The sequence below is a fragment of the Bombina bombina genome, chromosome 6 (genome assembly GCF_027579735.1).
Source record: "Bombina bombina isolate aBomBom1 chromosome 6, aBomBom1.pri, whole genome shotgun sequence".
Lineage (NCBI taxonomy): Eukaryota > Metazoa > Chordata > Amphibia > Anura > Bombinatoridae > Bombina > Bombina bombina.
In genome coordinates, this window is record NC_069504.1 from 1,043,739,850 (window position 1) to 1,043,751,970 (window position 12,121).

The window sequence follows — 12,121 nt, forward strand, 5'->3', positions numbered from 1 at the left end:
TCAAAATGGTAGAATTTAGTAAAAGTATGCAAAGAAGACCAAGTTGCTGCTTTGCAAATCTGATCAACCGAAGCTTCATTCCTAAACGCCCAGGAAGTAGAAACTGACCTAGTAGAATGAGCTGTAATCCTCTGAGGCGGAGTTTTACCCGACTCAACATAGGCATGATGAATTAAAGATTTCAACCAAGATGCCAAAGAAATGGCAGAAGCTTTCTGGCCTTTTCTAGAACCGGAAAAGATGACAAATAGACTAGAAGTCTTTCGGAAAGACTTAGTAGCTTCAACATAATATTTCAAAGCTCTAACAACATCCAAAGAATGCAATGATTTCTCCTTAGAATTCTTAGGATTAGGACATAATGAAGGAACCACAATTTCTCTACTAATGTTGTTGGAATTCACAACCTTAGGTAAAAATTCAAAAGAAGTTCGCAACACCGCTTTATCGTGATGAAAAATCAGAAAAGGAGACTCACAAGAAAGAGCAGATAATTCAGAAACTCTTCTAGCAGAAGAGATGGCCAAAAGAAACAAAACTTTCCAAGAAAGTAATTTAATGTCCAATGAATGCATAGGTTCAAACGGAGGAGCTTGAAGAGCCCCCAGAACCAAATTCAAACTCCAAGGAGGAGAAATTGACTTAATGACAGGTTTTATACGAACCAAGGCTTGTACAAAACAATGAATATCAAGAAGATTAGCAATCTTTCTGTGAAAAAGAACAGAAAGAGCAGAGATTTGTCCTTTCAAGGAACTTGCAGACAAACCTTTATCCAAACCATCCTGAAGAAACTGCAAAATTCTCGGAATTCTAAAAGAATGCCAAGAAAAATGATGAGAAAGACACCAAGAAATATAAGTCTTCCAGACTCTATAATATATTTCTCTAGAAACAGATTTACGAGCCTGTAACATAGTATTAATCACAGAGTCAGAGAAACCTCTTTGACCAAGAATCAAGCGTTCAATCTCCATACCTTTAAATTTAAGGATTTGAGATCCTGATGGAAGAAAGGACCTTGCGACAGAAGGTCTGGTCTTAACGGAAGAGTCCACGGCTGGCAAGAAGCCATCCGGACAAGATCCGCATACCAAAACCCGTGAGGCCATGCTGGAGCTACAAGCAGAACAAACGAGCATTCCTTCAGAATCTTGGAGATTACTCTTGGAAGAAGAACTAGAGGCGGAAAGATATAGGCAGGATGATACTTCCAAGGAAGTGATAATGCATCCACTGCCTCCGCCTGAGGATCCCGGGATCTGGACAGATACCTGGGAAGTTTCTTGTTTAGATGAGAAGCCATCAGATCTATTTCTGGAAGTTCCCACATTTGAACAATCTGAAGAAATACCTCTGGGTGAAGAGACCATTCGCCCGGATGCAACGTTTGGCGACTGAGATAATCCGCTTCCCAATTGTCTATACCTGGGATATGAACCGCAGAGATTAGACAGGAGCTGGATTCCGCCCAAATAAGAATTCGAGATACTTCTTTCATAGCCAGAGGACTGTGAGTCCCTCCTTGATGATTGATGTATGCCACAGTTGTGACATTGTCTGTCTGAAAACAAATGAACTACTCTCTCTTCAGAAGAGGCCAAGACTGAAGAGCTCTGAAAATTGCACGGAGTTCCAAAATATTGATCGGTAATCTCACCTCCTGAGATTCCCAAACCCCTTGTGCCGTCAGAGACCCCCACACAGTTCCCCAACCTGTAAGACTTGCATCTGTTGAAATTACAGTCCAGGTCGGAAGAACAAAAGAAGCCCCCTGAACTAAACGATGGTGATCTGTCCACCACGTCAGAGAGTGTCGTACAATCGGTTTTAAAGATATTAATTGAGATATCTTTGTGTAATCCCTGCACCATTGGTTCAGCATACAGAGCTGAAGAGGTCGCATGTGAAAACGAGCAAAGGGGATCGCGTCCGATGCAGCAGTCATAAGACCTAGAATTTCCATGCATAAGGCTACCGAAGGGAATGATTGTGACTGAAGGTTTCGACAAGCTGAAATCAATTTTAGACGTCTCTTGTCTGTCAAAGACAGAGTCATGGACACTGAATCTATCTGGAAACCCAAAAAGGTTATCTTTGTCTGAGGAATCAATGAACTTTTTAGTGAATTGATCCTCCAACCATGATCTTGAAGAAACAACACAAGTCGATTCGTATGAGATTCTGCTAAATGTGAAGACTGAGCAAGTACCAAGATATCGTCCAAATAAGGAAATACCACAATACCCTGTTCTCTGATTACAGACAGAAGGGCACAGAGAACCTTTGTAAAAATTCTTGGAGCTGTTGATAGGCGAAACGGCAGAGCCACAAACTGGTAATGCTTGTCCAGGAAAGAGAATCTCAGAAACTGATAGTGAGCTGGATGAATCGGAATATGCAGATATGCATCCTGTAAATCTATTGTAGACATATAATGCCCTTGCTGAACAAAAGGCAGGATAGTCCTTACAGTTACCATTTTGAATGTTGGTATCCTTGCATAACGATTCAATATTTTTAGATCCAGAACTGGTCTGAAGGAATTCTCCTTCTTTGGTACAATGAAGAGATTCGAATAAAACCCCAGCCCCTGTTCCAGAACTGGAACTGGCATAATTACTCCAGCCAACTCTAGATCTGAAACACATTTCAGAAATGCTTGAGCTTTCGCTGGGTTTACTGGGACACGGGAAAGAAAAAATCTCTTTGCAGGAGGTCTTATCTTGAAACCAATTCTGTACCCTTCTGAAACAATGTTCTGAATCCAAAGATTGTGAACAGAATTGATCCAAATTTCTTTGAAAAAACGTAATCTGCCCCCTACCAGCTGAGCTGGAATGAGGGCCGCACCTTCATGTGGACTTAGAAGCTGGCTTTGCTTTTCTAGAAGGCTTGGATTTATTCCAGACTGGAGATGGTTTCCAAACTGAAACTGCTCCTGAGGATGAAGGATCAGGCTTTTGTTCTTTGTTGAAACGAAAGGAACGAAAACGATTATTAGCCCTGTTTTTACCCTTAGATTTTTTATCCTGTGGTAAAAAAAAGTTCCTTTCCCACCAGTAACAGTTGAGATAATAGAATCCAACTGAGAACCAAATAATTTATTACCCTGGAAAGAAAGGGAAAGTAGAGTCGATTTAGAAGACATATCAGCATTCCAAGTTTTAAGCCATAAAGCTCTTCTAGCTAAAATAGCTAGAGACATAAACCTGACATCAACTCTGATAATATCAAAAATGGCATCACAGATAAAATTATTAGCATGTTGAAGAAGAATAATAATGTTATGAGAATCATGATCTGTTACTTGTTGCGCTAAAGTTTCCAACCAAAAAGTTGAAGCTGCAGCAACATCCGCCAAAGATATAGCAGGTCTAAGAAGATTACCTGAACACAAATAAGCTTTTCTTAGAAAGGATTCAATTTTCCTATCTAAAGGATCCTTAAAGGAAGTACCATCTGCCATAGGAATAGTAGTACGTTTAGCAAGGGTAGAGATAGCCCCATCAACTTTAGGGATTTTGTCCCAAAACTCTAATCTGTCGGACGTCACAGGATATAATTGCTTAAAACGTTTAGAAGGAGTAAATGAATTACCCAAATTATTCCATTCCCTGGAAATTACTTCAGAAATAGCACCAGGAACAGGAAAAACTTCTGGAATAACTACAGGAGATTTAAAGACCTTGTCTAAACGTTTAGATTTAGTATCAAGAGGACCAGAATCTTCAATTTCTAATGCAATTAGGACTTCTTTAAGTAAAGAACGAATAAATTCCATTTTAAATAAATATGAAGATTTATCAGCATCAACCTCTGAGGCAGAATCCTCTGAACCAGAAGAATCATTAGAATCAGAATGATGATGTTCATTTAAAAATTCATCTGGATAAAGAGAAGTTTTAAAAGACTTTTTATGTTTACTAGAAGGAGGAATAACAGACATAGCCTTCTTAATGGATTCAGAAACAAAATCTCTTATGTTATCAGGAACATTCTGAACATTAGATGTTGATGGAACTGCAACAGGTAATGGTACTTTACTAAAGGAAATATTTTCTGCATTAACAAGTTTGTCATGACATTTAATACAAACAACAGCTGGAGGAACAGCTACCAAAAGTTTACAGCAGATACACTTAGCTTTGGTAGTTCCAGCACCAGGCAGCGATTTTCCTGAAGTATCTTCTGACTCAGATGCAACGTGAGACATCTTGCAATATGTAAGAGAAAAAACAACATATAAAGCAAAATTGATCAAATTCCTTAAATGACAGTTTCAGGAATGGGAAAAATGCCAAAGAACAAGCTTCTAGCAACCAGAAGCAATGAAAAATGAGACTTAAATAATGTGGAGACAAAAGCGACGCCCATATATATATATATATTTTTTTTTTAGCGCCAAATAAGACGCCCACATTATTTGGCGCCTAAATGCTTTTGGCGCCAAAAATTACGCCACATCCGGAACGCCGACATTTTTGGCGCAAAAGAAAGTAAAAAAATGACGCAACTTCCGGCGACACGTATGACGCCGGAAACAGAAAAGATTTTTTGCGCCAAAAAAAGTCCGCGCCAAGAATGACGCAATAAAATGAAGCATTTTCAGCCCACAGGGAAAAAGTCAAATTTTTTAAGGTAAGAAAAAATGATTGATTCAAATGCATTATCCCAAATATGAAACGGACTGTCTGAAAAAAAGGAATGTTGAACATCCTGAGTCAAGGCAAATAAATGTTTGAATACATATATTTAGCACTTTATAAAAAAGTGCCCAACCATAGCTTTAGAGTGTCACAGAAAATAAGACTTACTTACCCCAGGACACTCATCTACATGTTTGTAGAAAGCCAAACCAGTACTGAAACGAAAATCAGCAGAGGTAATGGTATATATATATATATATATATATATATAAGAGTATATCGTCGATCTGAAAAGGGAGGTAAGAGATGAATCTCTACGACCGATAACAGAAAACCTATGAAATAGATCCCATAGAAGGAGATCATTGAATTCAAATAGGCAATACTCTCCTCACATCCCTCTGACATTCACTGCACGCTGAGAGGAAAACCGGGCTCCAACTTACTTCACCACCTCCAAAGGAGGCAAAGTTTGTAAAACTGATTTGTGGGTGTGGTGAGGGGTGTATTTATAGGCATTTTGAGGTTTGGGAAACTTTGCCCCTCCTGGTAGGAATGTATATCCCATACGTCACTAGCTCATGGACTCTTGCTAATTACATGAAAGAAATACAAGATTGAGCTTACCAAGTACACCCTAAGATCTGTACCTGGGGGTGTTTTAGATGTGCCCAACTAGTACTGAAAAAAAAGAAAAAAAAACGTAAAAGGGACATGAAACTCAAAACTTTTCTTTCATGATTTAGACAGAGCATACAATTGTAAACAACTTTCCAGTTTACTTCTATTATCAAATTAGTTTCATTCTCTTGGTATAATTTGTTAAAGGCGCAGCAATGCTCTACTGGTTTCTAACTGAACACATGGGTGAGCCAATGAGAATCAGAATATATATGTAGCCACTAATCAGCAGCTAGAACCTAGGTTCTTTGCTGCTCCTGAGTTTACCTAGATAAACCTTTCAGCAAAGGATAAAAAGAGAAGGAAGCAAATTAAATAATAGAAGTACTGTATTTTTCGCTCCATAAGATGCACCTAACCATAAGACGTACCTAGTTTTTAGAGGAGGAAAACAAGAAAAAAAATATTCTGAAGAGAGCTTGTGTGTGATTGAGAGTGTGTGATAAAACTGTGTGTGAGTGTGTGTGTGTGAGAGTGTGATTGAGAGTGTGTGATAAAACTGTGTGTGAGTGTGTGTGTGAGTGAGCTTGTGTGCGATTGAGAGTGTGTGATAAGAGTCAAATTGATACACATAGGAAACACTAAATCAGTACCACAATATATTCAGACATAGCCATTATATCAAAACGTTTAAACAAACTGAGCTACTAACACAGCCATAAATAAAAGACAAACTACCATAAACACTGAAATGCTATTGATGCTATAAAATAGTGTCATTCTTCAAGATTTTGACCCCTAAAATAGACACCGTTTCCAAATATCCAGCACCAAGCTAAAAAAAAAAAACTTGTGCAATAACAGACAAGCTACAGGTATTTTTCCCCAGAGCCATGACCTGCGTCTATATTGTCCAACAGCTTCTCAACACTCCCCAATCTACGGTATATTCCTTTTTCAGACATAGATTTATATATTTCTCACCCGTTTTTTTAGCATACCCCCTGACTGGAACTCCAGCCAAGCGGCCACCGTTCACCGCAGCTCCGAGCCTCTCTACACCGACCTCCAGGTCATGTCACCAACACATGTGCGTGCCAGAACTTCCAGGGCACTGACGTTATAACTAGTATCCCCACGGAGTTATGGGAAGTGTAGTCCTAGTTTGAGTGACTACTAAGTTGGAGGCAGAGCAGAGCGGAGCGTGACATGAGGAGTTATGGGAAGTGTAGTCCTAGTTTGAGTGACTACTAAGTTGGAGGCAGAGCCGAGCGGAGCGTGACATGAGGAGTTATGGGAAGTGTAGTCCTAGTTTGAGTGACTACTAAGTTGGAGGCGGAGCCGAGCGGAGCGTGACATGAGGAATTATGGGAAGTGTAGTCCTACTTTGGTTGCATTCGCTCCATAAGACGCACAGACATTTCCCCTTACTTTTGAGGGGGGGGGAAAGTGCGTCTTATGGAGCGAATAAACACGGTAAATTTGAAAGTTGTTTAAAATTGTATGTTCTGTCTAAATCATGAATGCCTAATTATGACTTTACTGTCCCTTTAGTGAATATTTTTTATTTGTATTTAAGCACACATTGTCTTGCAAAGTGTATGGCAGGAGTGTGCAGGAGCTACGCAGTCTTCGCTCACTACTCTCTTTCAAAACAACAATCTGACAACTGCCTGAAATTAAATTGTGCATCTTAAAGCACTTTAGAGCTGCAGTGGCGACTATGAGGTTTTACACGAGAGTGCTGCATAAGCTTTATGATAATTGCTACGATATTTGTCAGACTTTACCACAAAAAAAATACAGTCCTACACATTTTTAAAAACCAATCATTTTCAGAATGGGATGGGAAGGTTGCCCCAATAGCATCATCACAGCGGCCACCTTGTCCCCATAGTCAGACTATAGCGGCAGCATTTGTTGTTGGGGAGGTAATGGTGACAGTGCCATACGTCTTGAGGCCTGCAAAGTCCTGTAAATCTTTTGAATGCTAGATAGGGCTGCAACGCATGATTTCAACCCCAATCCCTTATCACTGGAGCACTACGTGGCAGGAAGTAGTGCTGCCATCTAGTGCTCTTGCAAAAGGATAACATTCTTGCAAGACTGCTGCCATATAGTGCTCTAGAAATGGTCCAGCTCCTAAGCATACAACTCTGCTTTTGAACAAAAGTGACCAAGAAAACGAGGATAAGAAAAATTGAAAACAAAAGTAAGTTAGGAAGTCGTTTAAAATCACATGCTCTATCTGAATCATGAAAGAATAATTTTGCTGATTGGTGGTTGCACATATACGCCTCTTGTCATTGTTCAGCTATTTATGGTAGCGTATTGCTGCTCCTTCAGCAATAGATACCAAAAGAATGAAGCAAATTTGATAACAGAAGTCAATGGAAATGTGTTTAAAATATATACGTAAATAGAAAAGAAAATTAAACATTTTTTGCTATATACTGTATGTGTATTCATTAATGAGAGAGAGAGATTTTCAAATGAATATAATGGATAGATGAATATGACAATTTTGCAGATGAATGTCACAATTTATTTTTAAGTTCAGGTCCATACTGATACTAAAAAATATAAAGGTTGTTCATGTGTAAAAAAAACAAACTCAAAATAGAGAGTGTGAGGCTTTTTAGACATGGCTACAGCACCAATATTTTTGACATTTCAGATATGGAGCTTATGGGGTAGAAAAGTCCTTTGTTTGGAAATAAATTATCATTAAAGGGACAATATACACTAGATTTTTCTTTGCATAAATGTTATCTAGATTATCCATGTATATAGCCCACCTGTAAGTGTTTTTGTAACAATGTATAGTTTTGCTTATTTTTAATAACATTGTGCTGGTTTTCAGACTCCTAACCATGCCCCAAATTGTAAAATGTATACATGCGTTTACAGACTACTGATGGTTACTGTTTGTCTAATCTGTCTTTTCATATGCAGGGAAGAAAGGGGGGGGGGGAAGAGTATCTGCACCCAGCCCATTTTATCAACAGTGCTAAATTTGTAGCCTCTAAGTAAGTTTTTAAAAGGTTTTATACAGAATTTTTATATCAGTATCTGTGCATATTCTTCTTTATAGTAGTGTCTATTAGATGCAGTTATATGAAAATTGGTGCATACTGTCCCTTTAAAAGGACAATAAAGTCAAAATTAAACTGTCATGATTTAGATAGAACTTGCAATTTTAAACGTCTTTTCAATTTACTTCTATTACCCAATTTACTTTGTTCTCTTAGTATGCTTTGTTGAAGAAAAATCCTAGGTAGCCTCAGGATTAGCAATGCACTAATCGGCGCTAGCTGCTGATTGGTGGCTGCACATATATGACTCTTGTTATTGGCTCACCTGATGTGTTCAGCTAGCTTCCATGAGTGCATTGCTACTCCTTCAACAAAGGATACCTAGAAACTGACGCAAAATTGGTAATATTTAGAAAGTTGTTTAAAATGGTATGTTCTATCTGAATGTGGGTTTCCTATGTCTTCAATTCCCGAGATATAAAGCTTTAATCTCATGGTAACTATGTTTTATGATCTTTTAAGGAAAATATACAACACATAAGCATAGGGTGTTTTTCAATACTGGATCATAAAATTTTACCAGAGATTGGATTACAGATATATCAACTATCCATTATATAATGTTATGTAGGATCTAGAAATATATCAAATTTAACAGTCATTGTGATTTTGCCTAGCTAATTTGCTTTTGCTATATGCAGTGATCAGATATATGTGAAAAAACTGATTAATTGCACTTAAGAGACATTAAGCACCTCAAGATTTTAATATAAATTGTTTAATTACATGTAGTAAAACAACTTTGCAAAATACTTTCATTATTTGTTTTGTTCTCCTTTCCAGTAATTTAATTTTGAATATTGTGGGCTTTCCAATTTGTGTTAAACATGGAAGATCAGGCACTGCTATATCCCACAGTCATTGGTTCCACACTCTAGTAAGCTATTCATACCCATTCCTAATTGGCCATAGGCATAAAATGTAACCTAAGTATAATAACTCAGATACGTTACACAGAGGACTCATTTGTAAACACATTTCCCCTGTGTCTATGATAGACCAAGAGTTTACTTACCTATGCCATGTCATTATTAAATGGAAAACTACAACATATTACCTTGCTGCTGAACTGAAATCTGTATCATCTAGTGTCATTCAAGCCAATAAGTATTTTTGGCTTTATATTTTACAGTTATAGAACACAACTCATTTTTATTGTTCATCTATCTGCTTAGCTTAAAACTATTTTTTAGTGAACAACAACCTAAAGTTTTAATTTGAGCACATTTAAATATCTGTGATAGACTGCATAGTCTGCTTCTCTGCGTAATGTCATTATGAAACAAGAAACTTTTTAAGGAGACTAGATTGTTCAGTAGAAGGGACACTCAAGTCAAAATGAAACGTTCATGATTCAGATAGAGCAATTTTAAACAACTAACTTCCATTAACAAAACACAGTGCACAGTCTCTTAATATTTACACTTTCTGAGTCGCCAGCTCCTACTGAGCATGTGTAAGAATGCACAGAATATATGTATATGCATTTGTGATTGGCTGATGGCTGTCACATGGTACAAGAGGAGTAGCAATAGACAACGTTGAAATTTGTCAGACAAAATGTACTTCTCATTTGAAGTTCAGACTAAGTGCTAGTGCATTGTCTTGTTATCATGTATGTGTTGATTATACACAAATGTACTATATTTACTGGTCCTTTAAGTGTGCATCACACTAAAAGAAGTTAATATTTATAATTAAATTAATTAGGCAGTATGCAGACAGTATGTAAGTTATGCTTAAATAATTAAATGAAACAAATTACTTTATTGTGACACTTTAATGCAGAATTGTAAAATATGAATGATGGAAATCTGGCTTAAAGGGACAGTCTACACTAAAATTGTTATTGTTTAAAAAGTTAGATAATGCCTTTACTACCCATTCCCCAGTTTTGCACAACCAACATTGTTATATTAATATACTTTATTATGTTTAAACCTCTAAATTTCTGCCCGTTTCTAAGCCACTACAGACTCTTATCCCATGCCTTATTATTTGCTTTTCACAACAGGAGACTGCTAGTTCATGTGGGCTATATAGATAACTGTGTTCACGCCTGAGGAGTTATTTAAGAGCACAACACAGTACTAACTGTAAATCAATAGATAAAAAATAAAAAAAGTCATGTGATCAGGGGGCTGTCAGAAGATTAGATACAAGGTAATCACAGAGGTAAAAAGTCTTAATATAACAGTGTTTTTTTATGCAGAACTGGGGAATGGGTAATAAAGGGATTATCTATCTTTGAAAACAATAAAGAATTATATTGTAGACTGTCCCTTTAATTCTTCAAAAATGTGATTTGTATATTGCAGCAAACACATACAGTATATTAACAGATACACTGACTTACTGTCATGGCTCACAAGAGCTGCCAGATGTGCATGACCCCGCGGGTGAGGTATGGCTCTGCAGGAGAAAAAAAAGGATAAAATGAGAGCAGAGAGTGAGCTAAACTGAGCTTATTTCCCGATAATAAGTGGAACTAATCTAAGTCCTATGCACAGAGATGAAAAAAAGGTGGAAACTCCTTATGTAGAACTCATACCCCACAGAAATGTCATATCCAGGGACTTTAAATAACATTTGAAGTTACATCATGTGCTCACTACAGCTTCCTACATGACTGATATGATCTCACTTCATTTATAACCAACACTGACTATTTCACGAGTCATACAAAACTGCACAGCATCAGTAAGAATTATTCAGTTATAGAACCAATAACTAAAATTTCCTATATAAAAAAGTGGACAACTTCTGTGTCCAAAATATATGAGATAATCCACAGATTCCTTCTGTCTTACAGTAGTCATGATACCCCCTCTGGACTATATCAGATCCCACATATAGGAGTTACATTCCATTAGGATTACCTAGCTGTGTCACTTGCATAAAACATGTGGTGTAAGAACACTCTCTGCCACAGTGGAATCTGTAGTTTGCTTCTGTACAGTGATACAGACCCCACCACCCAATGAGAGAAGGACATACTTGCCCACAGTGATGTGAAAGTTCCCAGCTACTTTATTAATATCCAGGTGTCCGTGGATCCGGCAAGCATTAGGTGGCCCAGGGTTTGAATCTTCTCTAAGAGTGGGAAAAAGTAGTGCAGTTATTTATGCATAACCACTTGAGTGGGAAGTTACATTTCATCTATGTAAACATTAAATTGATTTTTGCCTATTAAGTCATTCTGGAAAATAGTCCCATTCCATTACCCTAGACCGCACTTACAACTATAGGTTGAGAGGAAACTGCATTTGATTATACAAATTCTAAACATTTTGACATCAGCAGACAGAACCACACACATATTGCCTATTGCTCCACTACTGCACAGGAGCTTTACGTAATTTAAAGGGACATAATACCCCAATGTTGAAGTGATGAAGCATAACTATAAAAAGCTAAAAATATCACCTGAACAGCTCTATGTAAAGAAAGGGTGATATTTTACCTCAAAATGACTTCATTAGCCATATCACATTGTAAGAGGACCATAAGCAGCCAATCAGGATGCTAGTCCCAGGACTTGCAAGGGAGTTTGCATCTGGCATGTACACTCAGTCATGTTATTTCCCTACTTAGTTTAATGAAGTTTACTAGCACATCTTGTAATACTTAAAGGGAAGCTAAAACCAATTTTTTTCTTTCATGATTCAGGCAGAAGATACAATTTTAAACAGCATTCCAATTTACTTCTTTTATCTAATTTGTTTCATTCTTTAGGTATCTTTTGTTAAAGAAATA

At 37.4% G+C, this 12,121-nt stretch overlaps 1 protein-coding gene across 1 annotated transcript in view; it reads right to left on the reverse strand.

Annotated features, from left to right (window-relative positions):
• ERGIC2 (ERGIC and golgi 2) overlaps positions 1-12,121 on the reverse strand; it is a 61,470-nt gene that overhangs the window by 8,530 nt on the left and 40,819 nt on the right. The window contains exons 8-9 of the mRNA XM_053718805.1: positions 11,363-11,458; positions 10,722-10,777 (exon numbers count right to left, since the gene is read on the reverse strand). Coding sequence (XP_053574780.1) covers positions 10,722-10,777; positions 11,363-11,458 — 152 coding nt within the window. The remainder of the gene's footprint in view (positions 1-10,721; positions 10,778-11,362; positions 11,459-12,121) is intronic.